Consider the following 23246-nt stretch of genomic DNA (forward strand, 5'->3'; position numbering starts at 1 on the left):
GCTTTTCTTGAACCTGCATTCTCCTGTTTCTAGAAATGCTTTTGAAAAGCTTCTAAATGCTATGAAAAGAAATAAAAAAATATGAACTGTTAGGTACATCTAAGGTGCAAAAGAAGAGGAGGAGGAGGGAGAATGAAAAAAGGAAGAGGAAGGAGCGGAGAATGAGGAGGGGTGGAGGAGAAGAAGAGGAGGAAGAGGAGGAGGAGAAGAGGAAGAGGAGAAGGAGGAGGAGGAGGAGAGGAAAAAGAGGAGGAGGGGAGGGAGGAGAGGAGGAAGAGAAGAGGAGAAGAAGGAGGAGGAGGAGGAGAAGAAGAAGAAGAAGAGAAGGAAGAGGAGGAGAAGAAGAGGAGGAAGAGGAGAAGAACGAAGGAGAAGGAGAAAAAGAAGAGGAGGAGGAGGAAGAGAAGGGAGGAGGAGGAGGAGGAGAAGAAGAAGAAATAATAGGTTTTTATATTGCAGGATCACTCTTTCTTTTTTCCTCTCTTTGGTAGAAATAATATTGGCTTTTTTCCCCTTTACCTGCTCAAATTATTTCCCAACATTATGCAAGAGTTGTCAAGCATTACATTAAACCCGAGTCCTTGCGAAAATGGTACCCTGAGTACAGATTTATTTCATAGACTCACATTCCAATCAATGGTTGAAAAGAAGGGATGCCTCTTTATTTCTTCAACCCCATCAGGACCAGCCCCTACAATTTCAAGGAACACAAGGCACAAAATGATTGCCAATCAAACAACAAATTACATATGCTGATGAAGGTCCCCATTGATTGAGCGAGGCAATTGGAAGGGTCCTAAAAACAAGTTTACTTCCACTAGAAGAATTTGCTCTTATGTAGCATGGGTAACTCTGACTCTCTGGGTCTTCTATCTTCTTAAACTGTGAGTCTTCTTGAAGGACTTTGGAAGTTGAGTGCTGCAGAGTTCCTACTGCCAGGAATACGCATGATAAATCTTACTTTAATTATAATATTGTACTCCCGGGATTTTAGATTGCTGTTACGATGGCACCAGCTGCAGCTTTGCACCTGGCTTTGAGTAGCCTTGATCATATATTCATAAATGAAATAAATCTTCAAATACTGAAAAGAAAAGGTTTTCAGTTCCCAAGCATCAGAAGATCCCATTTTCTACAATGCGTTGCAAGTCAGTTTCAAAAGATTGCAGTCTACACAATCATGCTACTCCAAATGAAATATAAACCACAGAAGGCACCCAAAGGCTTAAGCACTGAAAGTGACTGCTGTTTTCAATGACAGACCCAAAGGTGCCTTTTCAAAAAGCAACTGGACTTTCTTTGTTTTTTCCTTGAAGACGTTTTGCTTCTCATCCAAGAAGCTTCTCCAGTTCTGAGGAAGTGTCTTGGAAAAGAAAGGAAGGAAGGAAGGAAGGAAGGAAGGAAGGAAGGAAGGAAGGAAGGAAGGAAGGAAGGAAGGAAGGACAAAAGAAAGATAAGAAGAAAGGAAGGAAGAAAGGAAGAAGGAAGATAGGAAGGAAGGAAGGAAGGAAGAAAAAGAAAGAAAGAAAGGAAGGAAGGAAGGAAGGAAGGAAGGAAGGAAGGAAGGAAGAAAGAAAGAAAGAAAGAAAGAAAGAAAGAAAGAAAGAAAGAAAGAAAGAAAGAAAGAAAGAAAGAAAGTCAAGTTGCCTTTTGAAAAAGCACCTTTGGGACAACCATGAACTGGATGACTGAGAATCTCTGTAGACTTTCAATGACATTGTTTAAAAAAGGCTAATTCAAAGGAATGTTTGAATAAAAAACCAAGACTGTTTATATCTTCAGCAATATCTCAATTCTCAACAATAGTTGTCATAACAACAACATCTGCCCAGCCCAGGATCTTTGGGAATGACTTGCTAGGTGGATGGAAATGCCATACCCAGCCTAAACATCTGGCAGACACTGTGACCAACTCTAATAAAATCAAGATTTGTTATCTTAGTTTTGACACAGGGGTGTTCTGGAGTTTCCTACTGTAGCATCACAGCTACCCATGTGCTTTTTGGGAAAAGAAATGTTTAGTTTAGTTTAGTTTAGTTTTATTGGTCTTGTATGCCACCCAAAGAGGATAAATAAACAAGACAACACTTTAAAAAACACAACATTCACAATTTCCGTGGGGCTGGATATTTCACAAGCCCCCCGGCCTGCTAGAGCAGCCAGGACTTGGTGGCTTTGCGGAAGGCCGGGAGGGCTGTAAGGGTCCGGATCTCCACGGGGAGCTCGTTCCAAAGGGCCGGAGCTGCAACAGAGAAGGCTCTCCCCCGGGGAGTCGCCAGCCGGCATTGGCTGGCAGATGGAATCCAGAGAAGACCTAACCTGTGAAATCTAATTGGTCTATGGGAGGTAATCGGCAGGAGGCGGTCTCTCAGGTACCCAGGTGGCTTCTAATTCTACCTTCCTTCTAGATATACCACCTTCCTAAATTATCTTGATAATCAAGAAACACTATCCATAGATTATATCAGGGATTATCAAATGCTACAACATCAGGGGTGTACTGCTGGGGGTTTGCAGGGGTTCAAGAGAATCTCTAGCTAAGATTCTGTGCAGTTCGGAGAACTCAAAATCCTACTTCTGGCTGGCCCCACCCACTCCTCCCCTCCCAGGAGTCCCTATGTGGCCCGTTTTGGATGCACGGTAAGTGCAAGGCGCATGCAGAGGCTTGGGGAGTGCGAAAAATGGGCCTACAGGAAGTTTGGGAAGGCTGGAAACGGACCTGTTTTCACCGTCTAGATGGCCCCCGGAGCCTGGGGAGGCCGTTTTTGCCCTCCTGGAGGCTCGAATTAAAGCTTCTGGAGTCCCGGGAGGGCAAACTCCCCCCCCATGGTGTAGGAGGCTAACTGGGCCACGCCTACCTTGGCCATGCCCACCCAGCAACCGGGCACAGAATCCCTTGCTAAGATATTTGAAGTCCACCCCTGAACACAGTCTACCAGCCTGGAGCTTTTGTAATATTGCAGACTAAGGCATTTCTCTCCTTTCTCCTTTGACTGTGGTATTTTGAGAGGGAAGGTCCAGAACATTCCACTTCAAGGAAGACTGATGTAGGCAGGATTAACTTACCTAGCCTGTTGGAAGGATTCCTTTTAAACAACATCCTCAGAAGGCTCTGAGCTTCCGGGCTAAGGAATTGTGGCATTCCGAGTTTCGCTCTGGGAAAAGAGGAAATTTGGATTCAAGAACCCCAGGCCGCAGCCTACTACCAAGCTGTGGCCTATTCAAAACTGGGCCCTGTGAGAGGAGCATCAGCCCGCACACACTGAATGCAGCTCAACTCACACAAGTGTCAGAGTGACGTAAGGCTGCACTCCTACGAGTGGTGGGCCGGCAGACATGCACATATGCTCCAGCCCACCACTCGCACAACTTGGTTCCCACCACCTCCTAGCCAGGCCACCAGGTTGCAAGTTTGGGGACTGCTGTCCTAAGGATTAAGCCAAATGCTTATATTTTTGCCTCATCCATTTTAAAACTTTTACACATTTTTATGGTAGGGCTCCCTGACCAGAAGGCTAAAATCTTGAATAAAAACCCAAAACAAGTCAGAAAGGCAAAACATTAACACTGATCATTAGTCCCACAGGATGCCAGAACCTTCCTCTCCCAACATAGGTAAAGGTTCCCCTCAGACATATGTGCTAGTCGTTCCCGACTCTAGGGGGTGGTGCTCATCTCCATTTCAAACCCGAAGAGCCAGCGCTAGATATCTCTGTGGTCACGTGGCCGGCATGACTAAACACCGAAGACGCACGGAACGCTGTTACCTTCCCACCAAAGGTGGTTCCTATTTTTCTACTTGCATGTTTTACGTGCTTTTGGCAGAAGCTGGGAGCTCACTCCACTATGCGGCACTAGGGATTCGAACCGGTGAACTGCCAACCTTCTGGTTGACAAGCTCAGCGTCTTAGCCACTGAGCCACCCTTAGACTATATAACAGAAGTTTTATTTTGATTTGATAAATACTTTGAAGCTAATTAAAACCTGAAAACCTGAAATAAAAATATCCGATTTCAAAACCACACTTTTGTCCATTTTTCAAATGAAGCTTGGATAATGAAATATTCTGGGCAGGGGCAACTATCGCACCTGATAATCAATTTATTGTATCACTAGCATGTACCATTTTTGTTAACTTGCAAATACTTCGCAATGGAACAGAACAGAAGAATACTTACTTGAGTATCATATTCATAGTTTCATTTCGGTCTTTACCTTGGAAAGGTAAAGTACCAGTGAGCATTTCAAACTGAAAAAGAAGGAAAGACCAAAAACATTTAGAAAACAAACTAACAAACAAGACTTAAGCTTCTAGAATTGAGATGTAAGAAAAGCTTGCTTAGTATTATAATGCATTATAACGTATTATAATGTATAATGTATAACTTACTATTAATGTACTAATGAATCTATTATCTATTATGAATTTAACAATTCATAACTTCTGCTGCTAAGCTTACATCATGACAGAAAGTGTGTTACTCTAATAGCGTAAGTTATTCTGCCTTCACAATTATTAAACAAAATATTAAACAATTTTGATAACATTAAACACGTTCTAATGACTTTACACTAATACAGATGTGGTTAATTTAAGATACTTAAATAGTCAGACAAAACTGTGGTGGCTGAAAATACATTTATAACTTTCTTTAATGACAACTACAAACACTTCATTACAATCACATTTACCATAGAATTATGCAATATGTTTTTCAACATCCAATTCTGGTTTAAGTGTTCCTTCCTCAGCTATTTGGCTCAAAAAAACTAACATAAAGTGCATTCAGTTCAACTGAAATAACACACTTTCCATCATGATGTAAGCTTAGCAGCAGAAATATAAATATTAATTATAGTTTATTACATCTCATTAAATTTGTATATCACCAAATAATTCTGACTCTTGGCATCTTGTAAAGCAGTGGTTCCCAAACTTGGCAAATTTAAGACTTGTGGACTTCAACTCCCAGAGTTCTCCAGCCAGAAGAGCTAGCTGGAGAATTCTGGGAGTTGAAGTCCACAAGTCTTAAATTTGCCAAGTTTGGGAACCACTGTTGTAAAGTAAAGTATAACAAAAACCTCTTGCTAAGAGTATAAAATAAAATAAAAATAAAATAAACAAAACATTCACAACAATAAAACCCCAAACAAATAAATATATTTAAGCCAGAACCCCCAAAACATCAAACATGACTATTATTACAATAATAATAGATCAATTTGGGTGGTCCTTGGTGCTCTCTGAGCTTTGTGGTTTTCTTGGAGATGTCTCATCACCAAACTAGACACCATCATCAGTTGTGCAGTTATTGATGATGTTATCTAGTAGGGTAATGAAACATCTGTAAGAAAACAACCAAGCTCAGAGAGCACGAAAGACTCCACAGTTCAACCCTGCGAAATGCAAATATTCCCTTCTATCATTCATGCATCGTGAGTCTCAAATGCTTATGACATGCAACACAAAACTGAGTCATTAATGCACAGTACCATGAGGACACCAAATGACCACCAGTCAGCACTTTGGTTGTGGCCCCGCCTGTTCACAACTTCAGGGGCCATGTATTCTACAGTACCGCAGAAAGAATATGCTTTCTTCTCTTGATCAACCGATTCTTTGCTTAAGCCGAAGTCTAAAACAGCATCACAAAGACATACCAAGTAAAGAAATACTGAGAAGACATCAGGCGATAGAAAGTGAAGATTAGCATGTAAGTTCTTTAGGGGAAGTAATGTGACCTAGAGATGAGTCAACGATAGCCCTCCAGCTATCATGACAAGTCTACTTTCCTCAACCCTACCCAATGAGAAGCGGTGATAGAAGGTCATGATCTCTTCTTGATCTCTTATCAGTCATGTGTCATGGTAGAAACTCCAGCCCTTTTGTATTTGCATAGTAATGTTGCATGCAGGACATAAGAGGCCGAGCTTGCAACATTGCAACCTTAAACACTCAAAGAGCCACAAAGGTCCTAACTGGAAGCCCCCCCCCCATTCAATTCTGGAGCCAACTGGAAGTCCAATTCCCCCACCCTAGAGTCTCCTCCTAGCTTGGCATTGTTTTTCCTCCACCGACCAGAAGTCTGGTTCCCCTACTATAAAATCTCCTCCTAGCACAGTGTCCTTTTTCCTTTACCTGTCCTAACCAAAAGCTCTATCAATTGTGGAGCTGATAGGGAGCTGCAGCAGAGGGATGAAAGAGCCACATGCAGCTCCAGAGCTGCGGGTTGCTGATCCTTGGTCTAAATTTTAGTAGACTGATACCCAACGTGACTATCAATGAACTCTTAAATTAATTACTAAATAAGACAATTAAAATGGGCCCATACAAGCCTAGCTAAATACCCACAAGCTGCATAATGACACAACAAAGTTCTAGTACTATCTTTCCTCTCCCTTCCTAGTTACCGTACATAAATTCATGATTCATTGATGTTACAACTTTATGATTGGTTTGAAGAATATATTATAGGTAATGTCAGTTATGATTGTGCATCACCCGTAAAGATATGGACTTGTTTTAGATGTAAAACCAATATGTCTCACCACTGCGGTCAATGAAAAGTTTGAGAATCGGTTTGGACTTAAACTCTAGCCCAGTTTTTGGAAAGTTTCATCAGTCAAAGGCTTTGACCCAGTGTTTCTCAAGCTTTAAGATTTGTGGACAGGGCTGGCTGGGGAATTCTAGGAATTCAAGTCCATATATCTTAAGAGTTGCCAAGGTTGAGAAACACTGCTTTGATCTCTGATGGCTTCCACCAGTGTCCAAGTGACAGATTTTTTGCAATGGTACAAAGACCAAGCTAAACTTTTCAAATTTGTCTATCTTTCTCCGAGTGGAGAATTTCAACTTAACGCAAGTCCTTCTTTGCATCATCTCACAAATGTACCCTATTTTCCTGAAAATAAGACCTCTCCAGATAATAAGTCCAATTGGGCTTTTGAATGCATGCTCTAAAATTAGACCTCCCCCCGAAAATAAGCCCTCTCTGAAAATATTGAACACAGCAGCAGCCATGAGATGACCACGCTCGCCGCCTCCTACACCTCCAAAATAATAAGATCTCCCCAAAAATAAGTCCAATTGCTTATTTCAGAGGTAAAAAGAAAATAAGACCCTGTCTTATTTTCGGGGAAATACAGTATTGAATATATACATGTGGTAACTTTTTTCTCCCTCAAAAAAGCAGAGTCCACACTGAGCTTGTAGACTCATTTCTGTTCACCCTATTTTAATATTTTCAGCCTACAGTGAAGCAAGCTAGCTAACACAGCTTTTCTCTGAAGCATGCTTAGTTCACAAGTGTCATTTTTAGTCAACATTCAGCTATAAAATGTAGTCTCAGCTACCTGCAGTTAAGCACCAAATTAGAATAATGAACATCAGTATTTCTTCAAGAGGCTAAAAGCCAGTGTCTGGTTTTTAAATTAATTGCATTTCCGCGATCTATTTAGAGTGTGTTGTTGTTGTAACACTTGTTTTGATTAGTTGCTTTATTATCTTACTGGAGAATTTGTTTTGCTTTTATTGTACATACATATTAGTCGCCCTAACAGTTGGTGTCTAGGAAATGTTATAAATAAGCAATTATTACTTTTGACAGATCCAAATGGAAGGAACGGCTTCTTGTGAAGCACACCAGATACGCTAAACAGCATGACCATGAGAATCAAAAACACAAGAAAATGTACGTCTTCCAGAGAGGCTGAAAATGGGTAAGAAATCCACATGGCTGTCTCTGAAAATACAACATACACAACTGTACAACTGCACGCTTGGTCGTGCCCAAAAGCTGAGTTAAACTACTTTTAATTCATTTTTAATGGTTGTGTTTAAACAAGGTTGATTATCGCCCAGATTCTCAGGTGTGAGAAGGGCAGCTATATAAATTCAAGAAATAAATAAATAAAGAGAATGCACACAAGGAGCTAAGAGAGCTGTAATGTTTTAACTTGCATCATGTTAATTTCAACCAACTTTTGGAGTATTATTTGAAACTTGGTCACTAACACAATCAAACATTGAGAAGCAAGTGATTGACCAAGTGCCAGAAACACTACACCACTTCAGATAAATGGTTGTCCAATCTATTCTTAAAAGCTTCCAGTATTGGAACATTCACAACTTCTGGAGGCAAGCTGTTCCACTGATTAATTGTTCTAACAATCAGGAAATTTCTCCTCAGTTCTAAGTTGCTTTTCTCCTTGATTAGTTTCCACCCATTGCTTCTTGTTCTACAGGTGCTTTGGAGAACAGTTTGACTCCCTCTTCTTTGTGGCAACCCCTGATATATTGGAACACTGCTATCATGTCTCCCCTAGTCCTTCTTTCCATCAAACTAGACATATCCAGTTCCAGCAACTGTTCTTCCTATGTTTTAGCCTCCAGTCCCCTAATCATCTTTGCTTAATGCTTTGTAAAAATGAGCACTCTTCTGTTTCATTATATGTTGAAAATGCTAGCTTTGCAGTGAACGATTATGCATCTGCAAGCCTGTTTTTGTACATGCTGTACAGTTCTATTACTAGGCTTTATACTTTGATGTTACTCATCTGCTATGATAGATGAGAGTACAACAGCCAGCTGGCAGATGTAATCACAGGATGTAGTCAGAGAAATCAAGAGGACAGCCACTGTGACTGATCCTCCACCTGTTGTCTATGTGTAGCACACTTAAAAATGGGTCCAGGTTATTTGAAGGACCATCTTTTCCAAGTTATATCTACCCAACCCATCAGTGTAGAGACATTCCCTCTCCTTAGAAAAGGTCCACCAAGTGGAACCAAGAAGGATCTTCTCCATGGCAGCTCCATGGAACATCATCCCCATGGAGATATTTGGTTCCCACCTTGAAAACTCTTTTGAAAGGCCCTGAAGACATCGTTTTTCCATAGGTTCTGGGTAATATTGTGTCCACCAAGTGGGTTGCTTGATTGTTGTCACCAGGGAAGTGAGGGTTTATTGGGTTTTATAATTGGGGTTTTGTTTCTATTAGCCAACTGGTGTCACCATGGGTGAGTTGGGAAGCCATACACGTTTTCTTAATGAATCAATACATAATAAAGATGGGTAGAACTTTGTTTGAAGCATCATGGCTTCTCTTTACTTTTTGAGACCATGTCTTGCAGATTCTCCACCAGCTGGGGTGGACACTGGAGGATGGCTCAAGAAGAGATGACAGCCAGTCTAAAATTAAACTGATTCTTTTAGGAATGTGGCATTTGTTCAACAAAAAATAATTTGAAGGGATAAAGGAGGACATGATGGAGGAATTTAACCAGCAACAACTTGACTCAGTTCAAAATACCTTCTGTTTTAATTAATTGAGTCTATCGAGGTAAATTTATATATATTTTAAATAAAACTAAACTAATAAGTTCCACCTACCTGTTAACTTGATATGTCCTGCTTCATCAAGCAAAATGCTGAAAATTAAAATTCACATTCACCAATGCACATAACAAGAATATTTTAATAAGACAGTTGAGCAAATTAGAATGCTATAGTATTGACATTTAATTAATTAAGAATTTTCTGAAAACATTTTTGGGGAAAAAAAAGAGTAGAGGTAGCCTTTGACTTACAACAGTTCATTTAGTGACTGTTCCAAGTTACAACAGCACTGAAAAAAGTGACTCACACTTACAACCACTGTGGCATCCCCATAGTCGTGGGATCAAAATTCTGACAATTGGCAACTGACTCATAACTTATGACCACTGCTGTGTCTCAAGATCACATGATCCCCTTTTGCAACTTTTTGACAAGCAAAGTCAACGGGGAAGCCAGTTTCGCTTAACAACGGTATTACTAATTTAACAACTGCAGGGATTCACTTAACAACAGTGGCCAGAAAGGTTGCATAATGGGGCAAAATCTGCTTAGCAACGAAGATTTTGGGTTCAGTTGCAAGCCGAACGTCAAGGACTACCTGTATAAGCAGTGATTCCACATTTATTTTATGGCAAATACAAAGAAGGGTTTAAATAAGAGTACCGTAATAGTGGATAAAATACATTTTACTTTACTTTTCTGGCTTCAAGTCCCGGTATACAATTCCCAAGCTGTGGAGGTGATCCAAAGCTAGAGCCAGTTCTGCGAGGTAGAATTTCACATCTTCCTCTGTAAACATAACCTAATAAGAACTATATAGATTTACATTCCGCTCTGGTTAAATTTCTGTACATCAAAGACGTTAGCAAATCCTACAGAGTTTAAAGATCAGCGATGCAAATTCACTAGTCCAGGGATGGCGAACCTTTTCGGCAATGAGTGCCCAAACTGGAATGCGCGTGCATGCGCCAGAGTGCCAGAAACCAGAAGACCAGCCAGCCGGTGCGCAAGCTAGCCTTTGGGTTTCCGGCACTCTGGAAACTTCCAGGCCATTTTCAGGCTGTTTTCAGGCTGTTTTTCGGGGCATCTTCAGGCTCTTTTTCAGGCCATTTTTGGGTCATTCTCAGGCCATTTTCTGGTGTTCCAGCACCCACCAAGACCAGCTGGTCAACGGAAACCAGAAGAACAGCTGGCGACAGCACATGTGCCCGCAGAAGGGGCTCTGCGTGTCAGCTCTGGCATGCGTGCCATAGTTTCACCATCACGGGACTAGTCCATACTGCCTGTTGTTTGTAAACAAGGCTGCTTGTTCTTTGTAAATTTTTTATTAATATAAATAGAAAAAGCAACATGTTCGAAATCCATATAGACAAGTGTGTTGCCTGGTTACAATTCTTTTAAGTAATATTCATCATAGTAATAATAATAGTACTCTCTAATAGCAATTGCATAAGAACAGTGTTTTTCCCTCATAATATGAATACATATTAATTGTTAATGCCAATCAAAAGTAATAAGTTACAGTAATCAACCCTAATAATAAAATTATTCTTTCTCTTGTAATTTTAGAAGTTCTGACTCCTGATTCTCTTATTTAGCCATTGATAAAACAGATCCCTCAAAATGTTCAGTGTCTTCCCTTTCTTTGATTTCAAATGTTAGTTTATTCATTTCTGTACATTCTAAAATGTTTGTTACTCTCTTTTCTTCGGTGGGGATCTCCTTGCCCTTCCAATGTTTTGCGAAAAGGCAACTGGACTTTTGTTTTTCCTTGAAGACAAAGGAAAACAAAGGAAAAACAAATGCCAGTTGCTCTTTGAGAAAGCACCTTTGGGACAACCATGACCTGGATGACAGAGAATCTCCACAGGCATTGATCCTATTAGTCCTCCAAGAATAAACATTCAGAGCATGCCTTTTGAGGCAGCTCATCAATGACAAATGAATGATTAGAAGGGAAGTGGAATGGTTGACTTCTGGAAGGCCATGTGTCCACAGAATACCTAATTCCTCTGAATGGAAAAAAAAGGTCCAAACGAACAAGATTATTTAATGATCTCAAATAATCCCATATGATGAAAAGATCTCCAAGATCATAGAAATTAAAAGTGAGATGTAACCATTAAACACAAAACTCTGAAATGATCTGAACATGGTTGCAGCATCCACAAAATTGAGTCGAACACTTGTTTATGACTCAGTTCTACAGAAGAATGATTGAGTCTGTCATCTGCAGCTTCATAACTGTCTGGTTTGGCTCTGCAACCCAACAAGACAGACCCAGACTTCAACGGATAATCAGGACTGCAGAAAAAACTATTACTGCCAACTTGCCATCCACAGATTACTGCCAACCTGTCATACACTGCACAAGTCAAAAAGAGGGCTGTGAAAATATCTACAGACCTCTCATGTCCTGGACATAAATTGTTTCAACTTCTGCCCTCAAAATGATGCTGCAGAGCACTGCACAACAAGACAACTAGACACAAGGACAGTTTTTTTCCCAAATGCCATCACTCTGCTAAACAACTAATTCCCACAACACTGTCAAATAATTTACTAAAACTGTATTACTATTATTCTTCTCTTCCTTCCTAATATCTATCTCTTCCCACTTATGACTATAACCATGTTGCTTGTATCTTTCAATTTATATTGTTTTATTTGTTTCCTAGTACGATTTGATAACTTATTAGTAACCTTGACTATCACTAAGTGTTGTATCTTTTTATTCTTGGTGAATGTATTTTGGCGCCTTGGAGCGCTGGAACTGGCATCAACCCAGGCCTGCCACCACCACCCCCCGAACTGGTTCTCCCAGTGGCGCCATAGGCGCTGCTATCTTGTTTTCTGCTTTTGCGCATGTGCAAAGCAATTTTGATTGCACTTCTGAGCAAATGTGCATGCGTGTGGAGCGCGCATATGGCACGCGCACAAAATTGCATGCGCACCTGGCAGTAATGCCGGCAGCCACCCACTCTGGAGCATGTGCACCAAAGACAAATTCCTTGTGTGTCCAATCACACTTGGTCAATGAAGAATTATATTCTATTCTATTAAAGCACCCAGATGATACAGGGTTTGCACTCCGGTGGGCTTTGAAACATGTCTTCTCTTAGTGTCCGTTCTAAGACATTTCTGAGTCCTGGAGAAAAAAAATATCCTACTTCCTTACATAGCGAGAAATGCTTTATTTATTAATATATTTGACCTCGTTGTGTTTTTACACAGAAACCTTTCCTCTGAGTGAGGAAAAAAAACAACATTTCTAAACGCAGAGAGTAAGATGATTTTTATGTAGTCATAACAGTGTAGGAGGCAACTATTTATTCAATCCTGCCTTTCCTCCAGAAAGCCAAAAACAGCATTCCACCCTCTTAAGTTCACGATCGCAATTTGTCCTCACAATTTGGAGGGAGATTAGGTTAAGAGATAGTAATGGCAAGTTGATCCAGTTTCTTCACCGCTGAACAGTGAAAGAGAGACAGATTTAGGCAAGGAAAAAAAAAACTGCCCAGATTTGAAACTAAGATATAGAATAAATGGATTTGAGGCAGTCATCTCCTCTGAGCATAATGTCCCTCTCACATTATCATCATCTCCTTTTAATGACCCCATAATCCTTTGTGGGGTGGAGTCCGGGCAACTGAATAGTGTTTTAATGGCCGGATTCCTTCCTGTCACCAATGCGAACTTTTGTTCTCATTGTGCCCAGAGAGAGAGAGAGAAAAATATCTGCCTGTACCTAGGATTGAACTCACAGCCTCCTGGTTGTGAGGCAAGAGGTCCACCTTTAGGCCACCGCACCACCATGTCTCTCCCACATGGATATTGAAAATATAAAAAAGAGAACGCGGAGCTCTTGGAAGAAAAGGCAAAGATAAAAACTTAGTATAAGCTATGTTTTAAAAAGTCCATAAATACATACCTCTTTGGATAATCTTGTGAACACGTCTCCTCCCCTGAGAAAATCCAATATTAAATATAGCTTTCCTTCAGTCTGGAAGGCTGGAAAGAGCAGCCATAAAACATGAATCAGTTTTGTGGAACAACAGATATGGCGCATAGATAAAACACTAAACAATATTTATTAATCAATTAATAAATTAACAATGTTCTATTAATTTAGGACAGGGGTGTCATACTCGGCTTCATTGAGGGCTGCATCAGAGTTGTGTTTGACCTCAGGGGGGCGTGGCCAGCTCGACATCACTCATATCGTGGGGCCAAATGGTGGCCAAATGCTAAGGCAGGACTTCCCTCAGACCTTTCCTCCCTCTCATTATAATCTTCCTTCCTTCCCTCCCTCCCTTCCTTTTCTTCTTTTTCCTTCCCTCTTCATTCTCCTTTCTCCTGGAGACTGGGGAAGGCTCTGATGAGGGCTCTGTGTCAGAGGCAGAGATGGGGTTGGGGCCATCCGACAGTTATCAGCTGCCTTCGGAGTCGGAGATCAGTGGGACAGAAGAACAGCTGGAGCCTGTTCCCAATGTGCGCATGCACAGAGTTTCCAGTCGAAGGGAACAGCTAAAGAACAGGGGTCGACTTGGGAATAAAGTCACAGGTGGATGGCGAATGACCCCTCCCATGAGGAATAAAGAGGAACGAAAGGGGAGAGGAGTTTGCAGGAGACAATTACTTCAATTCAGTAGGGTGAAGGTCTGTCCCTGACTTCTTGCCAAGTATTGTCTGCTACAGAGCAGCATTTGGAAGATAGCAATAGCAATAGCAGTTAGACTTATATACCGCTTCATAGGGCTTTCAGCCCTTTCTAAGCGGTTTACAGAGTCAGCATATCGCCCCCACAGTCTGGGTCCTCATTTCACCCTCCTCGGAAGGTTGGAAGGCTGAGTCAACCTTGAGCCGGTGAGATTAGAACCGCTGAACTGCAGATAACAGTCAGCTGAAGTGGCCTGCAGTACTGCACCCTAACCATGCGCCATCTCGGCTATCAGCCTGGCAACTCTCCAAGCCTGATAAAGGTCTGTAGTTGTGAAATCTCATGAAAGACTGTTTGCTGGGACTTCACTGGAGAGGAATTCCCTTTAACCTAAATAAAAGGGGTTTTGTCTGGAGAATAAAATGATCTTGGGAAGCCTAGGTCAGAACACTTTCGCTCTTCCCATCTTTCCTTCTTTTTCTTTGTCTTTCCTCTTTCCCTTTCCTTTTTCCAATCCCTTCTTGCATGCTCAAGTGCAAAAGGGGAAACATTTCTCCTTTCGTTTTGTTTTTAGTTTGTTTTGCTAGTTCTCTGACAGTGAAAATGGAGTCTGCAGGGGCTCCCTGTTTTCGGCTGCAATGGCCTCCTGCAGTCCTTTGGCAGCAAAAATGTGCCCATTGCGGAGACCATCGTGACTGAAAACGGGCCCAGGAGGGCCACCAGTGGCCCTCTCAAGCTTCATTTTCACTGGCGGAGGTACCGTGGGTCAGATCTAAGCAGCCTATGGGCCGGATTGGCCCACAGGCCTTGAGTCTGACATCCCTTATCTAGATGCAATGTTAATATATATTGTTAGTCCCCGTATGGTATGCCATGTGCTAAATAAATAATAAAACTTTTATCTAAATAAACCCAGTTTCATGGAAAACATTTAAAAATAACTGCTTAAATGGCTTGTCACACAATATAAAGTCTGCTTTTTAAAAAAAAAAAAAAAAAAAGCTAGTAGATGTAATTCAAACTCTAGAAATGAAGACATTTATCGGATAAACCTTTATCAAAGCCACAGACAGTAATACTCACCATAGTGCAGTTTGACAATAAACGGATGATTTACTTCTACTAATATATCTCTCTCCATCTTTGTGCGGACTCTATCTCGAACTGCAAACATAAATTTTCCAAGAAGAGTGAAACTAAATACGTATTTATGCCTTTTACAATAGGCGCACATACAAAGGATTTTTATGAGAAAATCTCACTTTCAGTAGTCGTTTTCGGAAGTGTTCCAGTGACTTCCATGGAAATCCCAGGGGAAACTTCAAGCAACCATGAACATCCAACCATCAAGCACACCAAAACATCACAAAAAAGTCACAACTGTGACTGTGACTCACCAGTATGGGATATTCGTGAACTCTGCCAACTTTCTGGTGAGTCATTTAAAACAGCCACTTCAAAATTCTACTGGTAATAATTGAATCGAACATCGCTTCTGATATCTTAGATGGGAATACCCTTTTTTTAAAAAAACTCATAGTGATATGGAACTGTCATTTCCTCAACCTGTTTCTCAACCTTTGCAGCTTTAAAATGTACGGACTTCATTTGGCCGGGGAATTCTGGGAGTTGAAGTCCACACATCTTAAAAGTCCACACCATCTGCTGCTAAGGTTGAGAAGTACTGCTTTAACAGGTAAATCACGTATGCGCTAGTCATCCCCAACTCTAGGGGGCGCTGCTCATCTTCTTTTCAAAGCCGAAGAGCCAGCGCTGTCCGAAGATGTCTCTGTGGTCATGTGGCCGGCATGACTAAATGCCGAAGGTGCACAGAAGGCTGTTACATTCTCACCAAAGGCGGTTCCTATTTCCCTACTTGCATTTTTTTTACGTGCTTTCGAACTGCTAGGTTGGCGGAAGCATCTCTGTGATTAGAAAAAGAGATTTTTGCAACAGGGACTGATGATACGGCTAAGAAATCTATAAGCAGTTGGTTAGATGTCTGTAGAGATTCTCAGTCATCCAGGTCATGGTTGTCCCAAAGCTGCTTTTTCAGGAGGCAAGTAGATTTCCTTGTTTTTTTCGTTTTCGAAGACATTTTGCTTCTAATCCAAGAAGCTTCTTCAGCTCTGACAGGATAGGGTGGGGGGATGGGAGGATTTATATTCCTTGCAGACAGCTGGGCATTTGCATCCTTTTAGGGGATTGTTGAAGCACTTGGAGGTTTATCTCTGTCCTCAGGGTCACCTGAGTGGCGCTTCTGGCTCCTGTAGTCTGCAATTTTTAGCTATACAATTTGGGATGAACACCCTTTAAATGGTGTGAGTGTAGGAATGGATTTCCAGAGAAAAACTGCAGACTACAGGAACCAGGAGCACTACTACTCAGGTGACCCTGAGGACACAGATAAATATCCAAGTCCTTCAATGACCCTCTAAATGGATGCAAATGTCCAGCTGTCTGCAAGGAATATAAATCCTCCCCCCCCCCCCCCAATGCTGTCAGAGCTGAAGAAGCTTCTTGGATGAGAAGCGAAATGTCTTCAAAAATGAAAAAAAAACAAGGAAGTCCAGTTGCCTCCTGAAAAAACACTTTTGGGACAACCAAGCGGTTAGTGAAAAATCTACCATAACCACTTGCTTCCATATAAATAATATGTTCACAATACTGAATATGATTTCACATTCATTCCTATGGAAATTTCTGTTCAAATACCACAATCTTCAATGCAGTTTATCTGCACTTTTAAAGATAAAAGTTGATTATTAAGTTATAAATGGTTATTTTATTTCACAAATAAAAATAAACACAGCAGGAAGTATTTTTTAACTTTATTTTAAAACAAGCATACCTTTCAAGGAAGCCTTCTTTAGAACTTTCATGGCATAAAGATGTCCAGCATCAGGACCAATGATTTTTCTCACAAGGAAAACCTCAACAAACGATAAAGATTAAATATGTTATAACACATTACTACAATGTGCAAATATCTCACGTAGTCCAATGAATTTCTTTCTAGTAACCATACATTCTAAATGAGCTGATGTAAGTCATGCTATTCAAGTTTAGAATAATACTTCCAATGTCTGTTTTTTTTTTAAACAAAATCCAAGTTCTCCAAAATTAATTCTACAGAAATAAAATATTCCTCTGCAAAGAAATACTACGCAATTCTATGAGAACACAAACTAAAACTCTGCAAATCTAATTGTGGCACTTGAGCACACGTGCACACATATTCAATCATCAACACCATTATTCCCTTATTCCTTAAATTGGACTTCTCCAACCTGGAATCCTTCCAGATATATGAACCTGAATTCCCAGAATTCCCTAGCCAGGGAGGCAATTGCTAAGCATTCCGGAGCCTCATCCACAGAAATAATTAATCTGTATTACTTTTTGGATTCAGTTAAAGCCATTAAAACTAACTGTTGAACTGCAGATGTTCCAAAAGATTAAAAGCCACTTTTAATCTCATGAAGAATTAAACAACGATTTAGCCGCCAGTACAAACCTAGCATTGCAGCATTGAAACCAAAGGAGAAAATAAAGCATTAGGTATGTGATGAAGAAGAAAGAAGCAGCTAACCGTGTCTAGACACTATTTAGAAAGAGAAGTATAAAAGTTTGAAACCATAAGCCTCTGGAGCGCTTTGGATTCAAAAGCTGGTCACACTTCTTGGCAACTCTTTAAAGCAACTGTGTCTTTTTTGTTTTGTTTTGTTAATTGCATCCCTACTTGCCAGCTATAATGCAATGCTATTATGTGGTTTGTCTGTTTTGGGCTTAGCAAGGAGGTCCATAAACCTTGGCTTACAGTTTAGTATACTGTGCAAACTCATTTTGACAAATGAAGGCAAATATACATGACCCAGGATAATATTGATAATATTCCAATCTGGGTCGGCCATGGGGACTAGAGACTTATTCTTCCAAGCTTTCGGACTCGTGCTGGAGCCAATCCTCAGAGAATTTGTTGTGGTGTGTCAGCCGCTGGCTCCTCCAGCAGCCGAATCAGATGAGGAGGTGGCAGCGTGGGAGTCAGGGTGAGAATCAAGGCAATCTGAGAGCTCTGAGGGGGAAGAGGGAATGAAGCTGTCAGGAGGGAGGGAGGGAGGGAGGGAGGGAGGGAGAGGGAGAGAGAGAGAGAGAGAGAGAGAGAGAGAGAGGGAGAGAGAGAGAGAGAGAGAGAGAGAGAGAGAGAGAGAGAGAGAGAGAGAGAGAGAGAGAGAGGCGGAGTCTGGACTGTCCATCAGCCCTCAGATGGAGAATGAATAGGTCTGGATGTGGCTGATGAGGAAGAGGGGGAACAGCTGGGTCCAGTGCCTGATGCACGGATGCACAGAAAGCAGAGGAGAGGAGAGCAGTGGAAATCTATGGGTCGGTCCTTGGGAAGGAAGAGCCACCACTGCTATAAAGCCCCACCTTAGCTCTGGGGATAAAAGGCATGGGGCAGAGTTGAATGGATGTGGCCAACAACTATTCATCCCCCTGCCGGATAGACTTGTTAGCTTGCTGTGGGAGAGAGACACTTTTTGCCAAGGCTGCCACCACTCCTAATAAAACAATCATTGCTTTAACTATAGAGGGTCTGTCATGTTTGGGGAGCTGGGTCAGAACAGAATTCCTCTTTAGCAGAGTGTGTGAAGATGGGCTCCAGCCCAAAAAACTAAATCTCTGTCCTAGTGAGGGACCAAGATTGGATCCTGCAAGATCCAATTTTGTTTAAGGAATGCAGGTGGATGCTACTGTCGTGCTAACCAGGGCACTCCTGAATACCTGCATTTTCTTCAAAGTGACTCGGCTGGAAATGTATAAACCTACTGCAGCACTTCATTTAAATGCAGGAGGCCGATTTGCAAATATGATCAATAAAACTAATTGAGAGTAGGGGAATGGGAAGCAAGAAAGAAATCTTTTAACTTTCCTTGTGAAGAATCTAACAACTCAGTCCAAATGGCTCACACATTTTAATGTTTCAGCAACGATGCACAGATGAACATATGTTTAAAGGGTGTTTATATATATATATATATATATTTAGCTGTTGATAGTTTATCTCCAACTTATCAGAGATGGGGGGTTTTGTTTTGTATTTTTACTTCCTTCAAACACAAAGTAGGCAACAACAAAAAAGATCGCCGTGCCTGATTTTATGACCTTGTTTTTGCCACAATTGTTAAGTGAACCACTTCAGTTGTTAAGTGACCCACACAGTCGCTAAGCGAATCCAGATTCCAACATTAACTTTGCTTGTTCGAAGCTGTCTAGAAAAGTTGCGGGTGACAACCACATCGCCCTGGGATGCTGCAACTGTCATCAGTAACTGTCAATTGCTAAGTGCCTGAATTTGGATCATGTGACTGTGGGGATGCTGTGACAGTCATAAGTGCGAGGACTGGTCATAAGTCACTTTTTTCAGTGCTTTTGCAAGTTCGAACAGTTGCTAAACGAATGGTTATAAGTCGAGGACTACCTGTCATGAAGTTTCTTGTAAACAGAGAGCCAGGAAAGCTACTGAAAAAGAGCCCTGGTGGCAGAGTGGTTAAAATGTAATATTGCAGGCTGACTCTGCCCACTGCCAGCAGTTCGATCCTGACCGGTTCAAGGTTGACTCAACCTTCCATTCTTCCGAGGTCAGTAAAACGAGGACCCAGATTATTGGTGACTATGTAAACTGCTTAGAGAGGGTTGTAAACCACTGCGAAACAATTTATAAATCTAAGTGCTACAGCTATTGCTACTGAAATGCTCACAGGATTTACTATAGTACGTTCCCCAACACTTAAAAACGCTAGGCTTGTACGTAGTAGAGGAATGAATCAGGGGCTCTACAGGACATCCAGTGCAAATTTAAAAGAAATATGGTTTGTTTTCATAGTTACCTTTCCAAATGATCCTTGACCAAGGACTTTAAGCAATTCAAATTGTGCTGGATCTGCTTTTTCACATCCTTCTTTCACATGATGGGTAATAGGAATCTCTTTGACACTTCCTTCATCCTATTGAAAGAAAGAAAGGAAGGAAGGGAGAGAGAGAGAGAGAAAGAGAGAAAGAAAGAGAGAGAGAGAAAGAAAGTGAGAGAAAAGAAAGAAAAATAAAAGCTGATAAGAATGAGTGCTACATTCTGCACTCTGCTTGTTTATCTAGGTTTTTAAAGAAGATTATCCAGAGTTGTAAAGGATATTGTTGATGTTTTATAGTTTGTAAGGAACAAAGAGGCAAAGATGGCTTACCACCTTTGAAAAGGTTCAACATACATATTTGGAACAGAAGACCCGAACTGTAGTTTACAATCTGAGAAAATGTATAGTAAAGCTTTTGTTATTTTTAAGACTTGACTATTTATACATTAAAGGAACTCTTGTCGTTGTAGAATCCAGTGAAAAGGCACTGAGAAGGGACTCCCTATTTTATAGACTTTTGGATACACCTGCAGAATTTTCCTTGCCTTTAGCTTTCAAGGTTTAAAAGTATAAATATTTATTTCTGCTTATAAGGCTGAGACTCTTTAAATTTTCTTGATGGTTTCACAACCCAAAAATAACATATTACAGGGAGGGGTGGGGAGGCAGGGTACAATCCAATATTATTTACCAAGGAATAATTCACCCTAATTTGACTTATTCTGTGTTCTCTGATAAATAACATTGTATGGTTAATAATGACCTTGCAAAAGAGATGTGCTCTAGAACTTCAGATCTTCTCCCATCTTGACTCAAAACTTCCCCGAAAAGAACATTGAGCCCAAAATTTCTTTGCCATCTTTTCAGCACATTAATCATTTACATCAGTGGCTTTTATTCTTTTAGAGAGTCAGAAAGTTGGAAGGGACTTTGGAAGACTTCCAGTCCAACCCACTGCTCAAGCAGGAAACCCTATACCCGTGATGGCAAACCTATGGCCAGAGGTGGCATGCAGAGCCCTCTCTGCGGGCACGTGCACTGTTGCCAACTGTTGTTCTGGTTTCTGATTCGCACATGCACCTGTTTTTTTGGCCATTTTGGGGGGCATTTTCAGGCTGTTTTTTTTTGGGGGGGGGGGGTTCAAAACCAGCCCAAAAATAACCAGAAAAACAGAAGAAGAAAAAAGGCATGTACACACCAACCAGCTGGTCTTCAGGTTTTTGGTGTTCCAGCGTGCACAGACGCCAGAGGTGGGTTCCTGCCAGTTCTAACCTCTTCTATAGAAGAGATTCCACAAATCTACAGTGCCGTTTAGAACCGGTTCCAGCTCCCTCCCCACGCCTGTCCGCACATCATCAAGATGAAGAATGAGAGAAGGAATTCTGGGAGTTGAAGTCCACAAGTCTTAAAGCTGTTAAGTTTGAACACTCCTGGCTTTTTTTCTAAAGGGTTAGGGGTGTAAGGGTCTTGTAACTTGACAGCTTTAAGACTTGCGTGCTTCAAATGCCAGAATTTCTGAGCCAACATTTTGGTTGCTAAGCAAGTGTGTTGTTAAGTGAGTTTTACTACATTTTACAAGTTGGCCATGCCCACTCAGTCACATGGCCGGCAAGCCACTCCCACCCAGTCACATGGCTGGCAAGCTACTCCCACAAAGCAGGCCACACCTACAGAAGAGGTTCTAAAAAAAATTGAAACCCACCACTGGCTCACACACATATGCATGCATGTTCTGGCTTGGGCACTCGGTGCCGAAAAGGTTCACCATGACTGCCCTATACCATTTCAGACAAATGGTTCAGACCATTTGTCCAAAGAGAAGATATCTTCTTAAAAGACTTCCAGTGTTGGGGCACTTACAACTTCTAGAGTCAAGTCGTTCCACTGTTTAATTGTTCTCACCGACAGGAAATTTCTCCTCAGTTCTAAGTTTCTTCTCTTCTTGATTAGTTTCCACCCATTGCTTTTTCTCCTACCCTCAGGGGCTTTGGAGAATAGCTTGACTCCCTCTTCTTTGTGGCAGCCCCTGAGTTATTGGAACACTGCAATGTTTTGCACAGGTGTAAGATACTAGAAACCATTTTAGCACTAGCTTTGGGTACACTGAAAAGGTACCGCTTTCCCAGGAAAAAAAAAGCAGCTTAAAGGTAGGAGAGAGAGAGAGAAAGAAAGAAAGAAAGAAAGAAAGAAAGAAAGAAAGAAAGAAAGAAAGAAAGAAAGAAAGAAAGAAAGAAGAAATGGCATCCATCAGTCCAAGTTGAAGCGTCAATATCCAATATCTAATGATGATGGTTTTTCACTGTTTTTTTTTTAAATCATTTAAATGAACCGATCTTAGCAGTTCATCTGTTTCTATGTTTCAAAGTGATCTGGGTAACCCGGATTTGACAGTAGAACGGGTTTCTGTGGAAACTGACACAGTAGTAATTAAATAAGAACTTAAGAAAACAACACTCTTGAATGCCACTGTCAGTGGAAATGATGTTATACTCGCTTATTACCATAATCGGAACATTTGCTGGCTGAGTCATCGTAGACCTCACACCACTGAAGGATCTGAAATGCTACAGTACTTCCAGTGAATTCTAAATACTGAGCAGTAGCCACATAATAGAGAGAGAGAGAGAAGAAGAAGAAGAAAAAGGGGAAAAAAGGATTTTGAACAGAATTTGGAATTTCAACAGCTGTTGAGTGTGGGCAGCAGCTCCACACGCAGCAGAACAGGAGAAAGAAAACATGTGTTGCACAACTGCATAATGCTCCATCAGGTTCCAGGTTCGTCAGTTCTGGCCTAACATCCTCCCCCCCCCCAAAAAAACCCTTACATTTTCACTTTCTTCTTGTTTCTAAAGCCCAGTCTCCCCCCGAAAAAAAACCCTTACATTTTCACTTTCTTCTTCTTTCTAAAGCGCAGTCTCGCAGTTAAGAGATTGGACTGCAGAAACAAGAAGAAAGTGAACATGTAGATGTTCACAATAGCAGTGAAATGTCAACGTGCACGTTATGGTGGCGTCAAACATTTGCCTGACTGGCTCAGTAGCTAAGACAATGAGCTTGTCAATCAGAAAGGTCGGCTGTTCAAATCCCTAGTAGAGGTCTCCTGCATGAGCAGGCGGTTGGACTAGATGACCTCCAAAGTCCCTTCTAACTCTGTTACTGTTTCCTGTAACATTGTAATATCATATGCAAGTACCCTGTTTCCCCGAAAATAAGACCCAGCTGGAAAATAAGCCCAGGCATGATTTTTTTCAGGATGCTCGTAATATATATTCCTACCCCCCAAATAAGCCCCAGTTAAGATCATCAGCCAGATGAACGCAATTAGTACTGTAGTTCCCC

General features: G+C 41.2%; 1 protein-coding gene across 2 annotated transcripts in view; it reads right to left on the reverse strand.

Moving 5' to 3' along the window:
* Nucleotides 1-23246, reverse strand: part of RPS6KA6 (ribosomal protein S6 kinase A6) — a 72037-nt gene that overhangs the window by 24004 nt on the left and 24787 nt on the right. For both annotated transcript variants that reach the window (XR_015698370.1, XM_087727908.1), the window contains exons 3-12: nucleotides 19887-20003; nucleotides 16850-16931; nucleotides 15082-15162; nucleotides 13270-13349; nucleotides 10034-10140; nucleotides 9393-9430; nucleotides 5495-5637; nucleotides 4180-4250; nucleotides 3067-3155; nucleotides 627-691 (exon numbers count right to left, since the gene is read on the reverse strand). Coding sequence is in view for 1 of the 2 variants with exons in the window: in XM_087727908.1 (XP_087584034.1) it covers nucleotides 627-691; nucleotides 3067-3155; nucleotides 4180-4250; nucleotides 5495-5637; nucleotides 9393-9430; nucleotides 10034-10140; nucleotides 13270-13349; nucleotides 15082-15162; nucleotides 16850-16931; nucleotides 19887-20003 (873 nt within the window). In the remaining variant the exon portion in view is untranslated. The remainder of the gene's footprint in view (nucleotides 1-626; nucleotides 692-3066; nucleotides 3156-4179; nucleotides 4251-5494; nucleotides 5638-9392; nucleotides 9431-10033; nucleotides 10141-13269; nucleotides 13350-15081; nucleotides 15163-16849; nucleotides 16932-19886; nucleotides 20004-23246) is intronic.

The sequence above is a fragment of the Thamnophis sirtalis genome, unplaced genomic scaffold (genome assembly GCF_051295495.1).
Source record: "Thamnophis sirtalis isolate CommonGarterSnake01/CBP01778 unplaced genomic scaffold, rThaSir2_p1.2 scaffold_13, whole genome shotgun sequence".
Classification (NCBI taxonomy): Eukaryota; Metazoa; Chordata; class Lepidosauria; order Squamata; family Natricidae; genus Thamnophis; species Thamnophis sirtalis.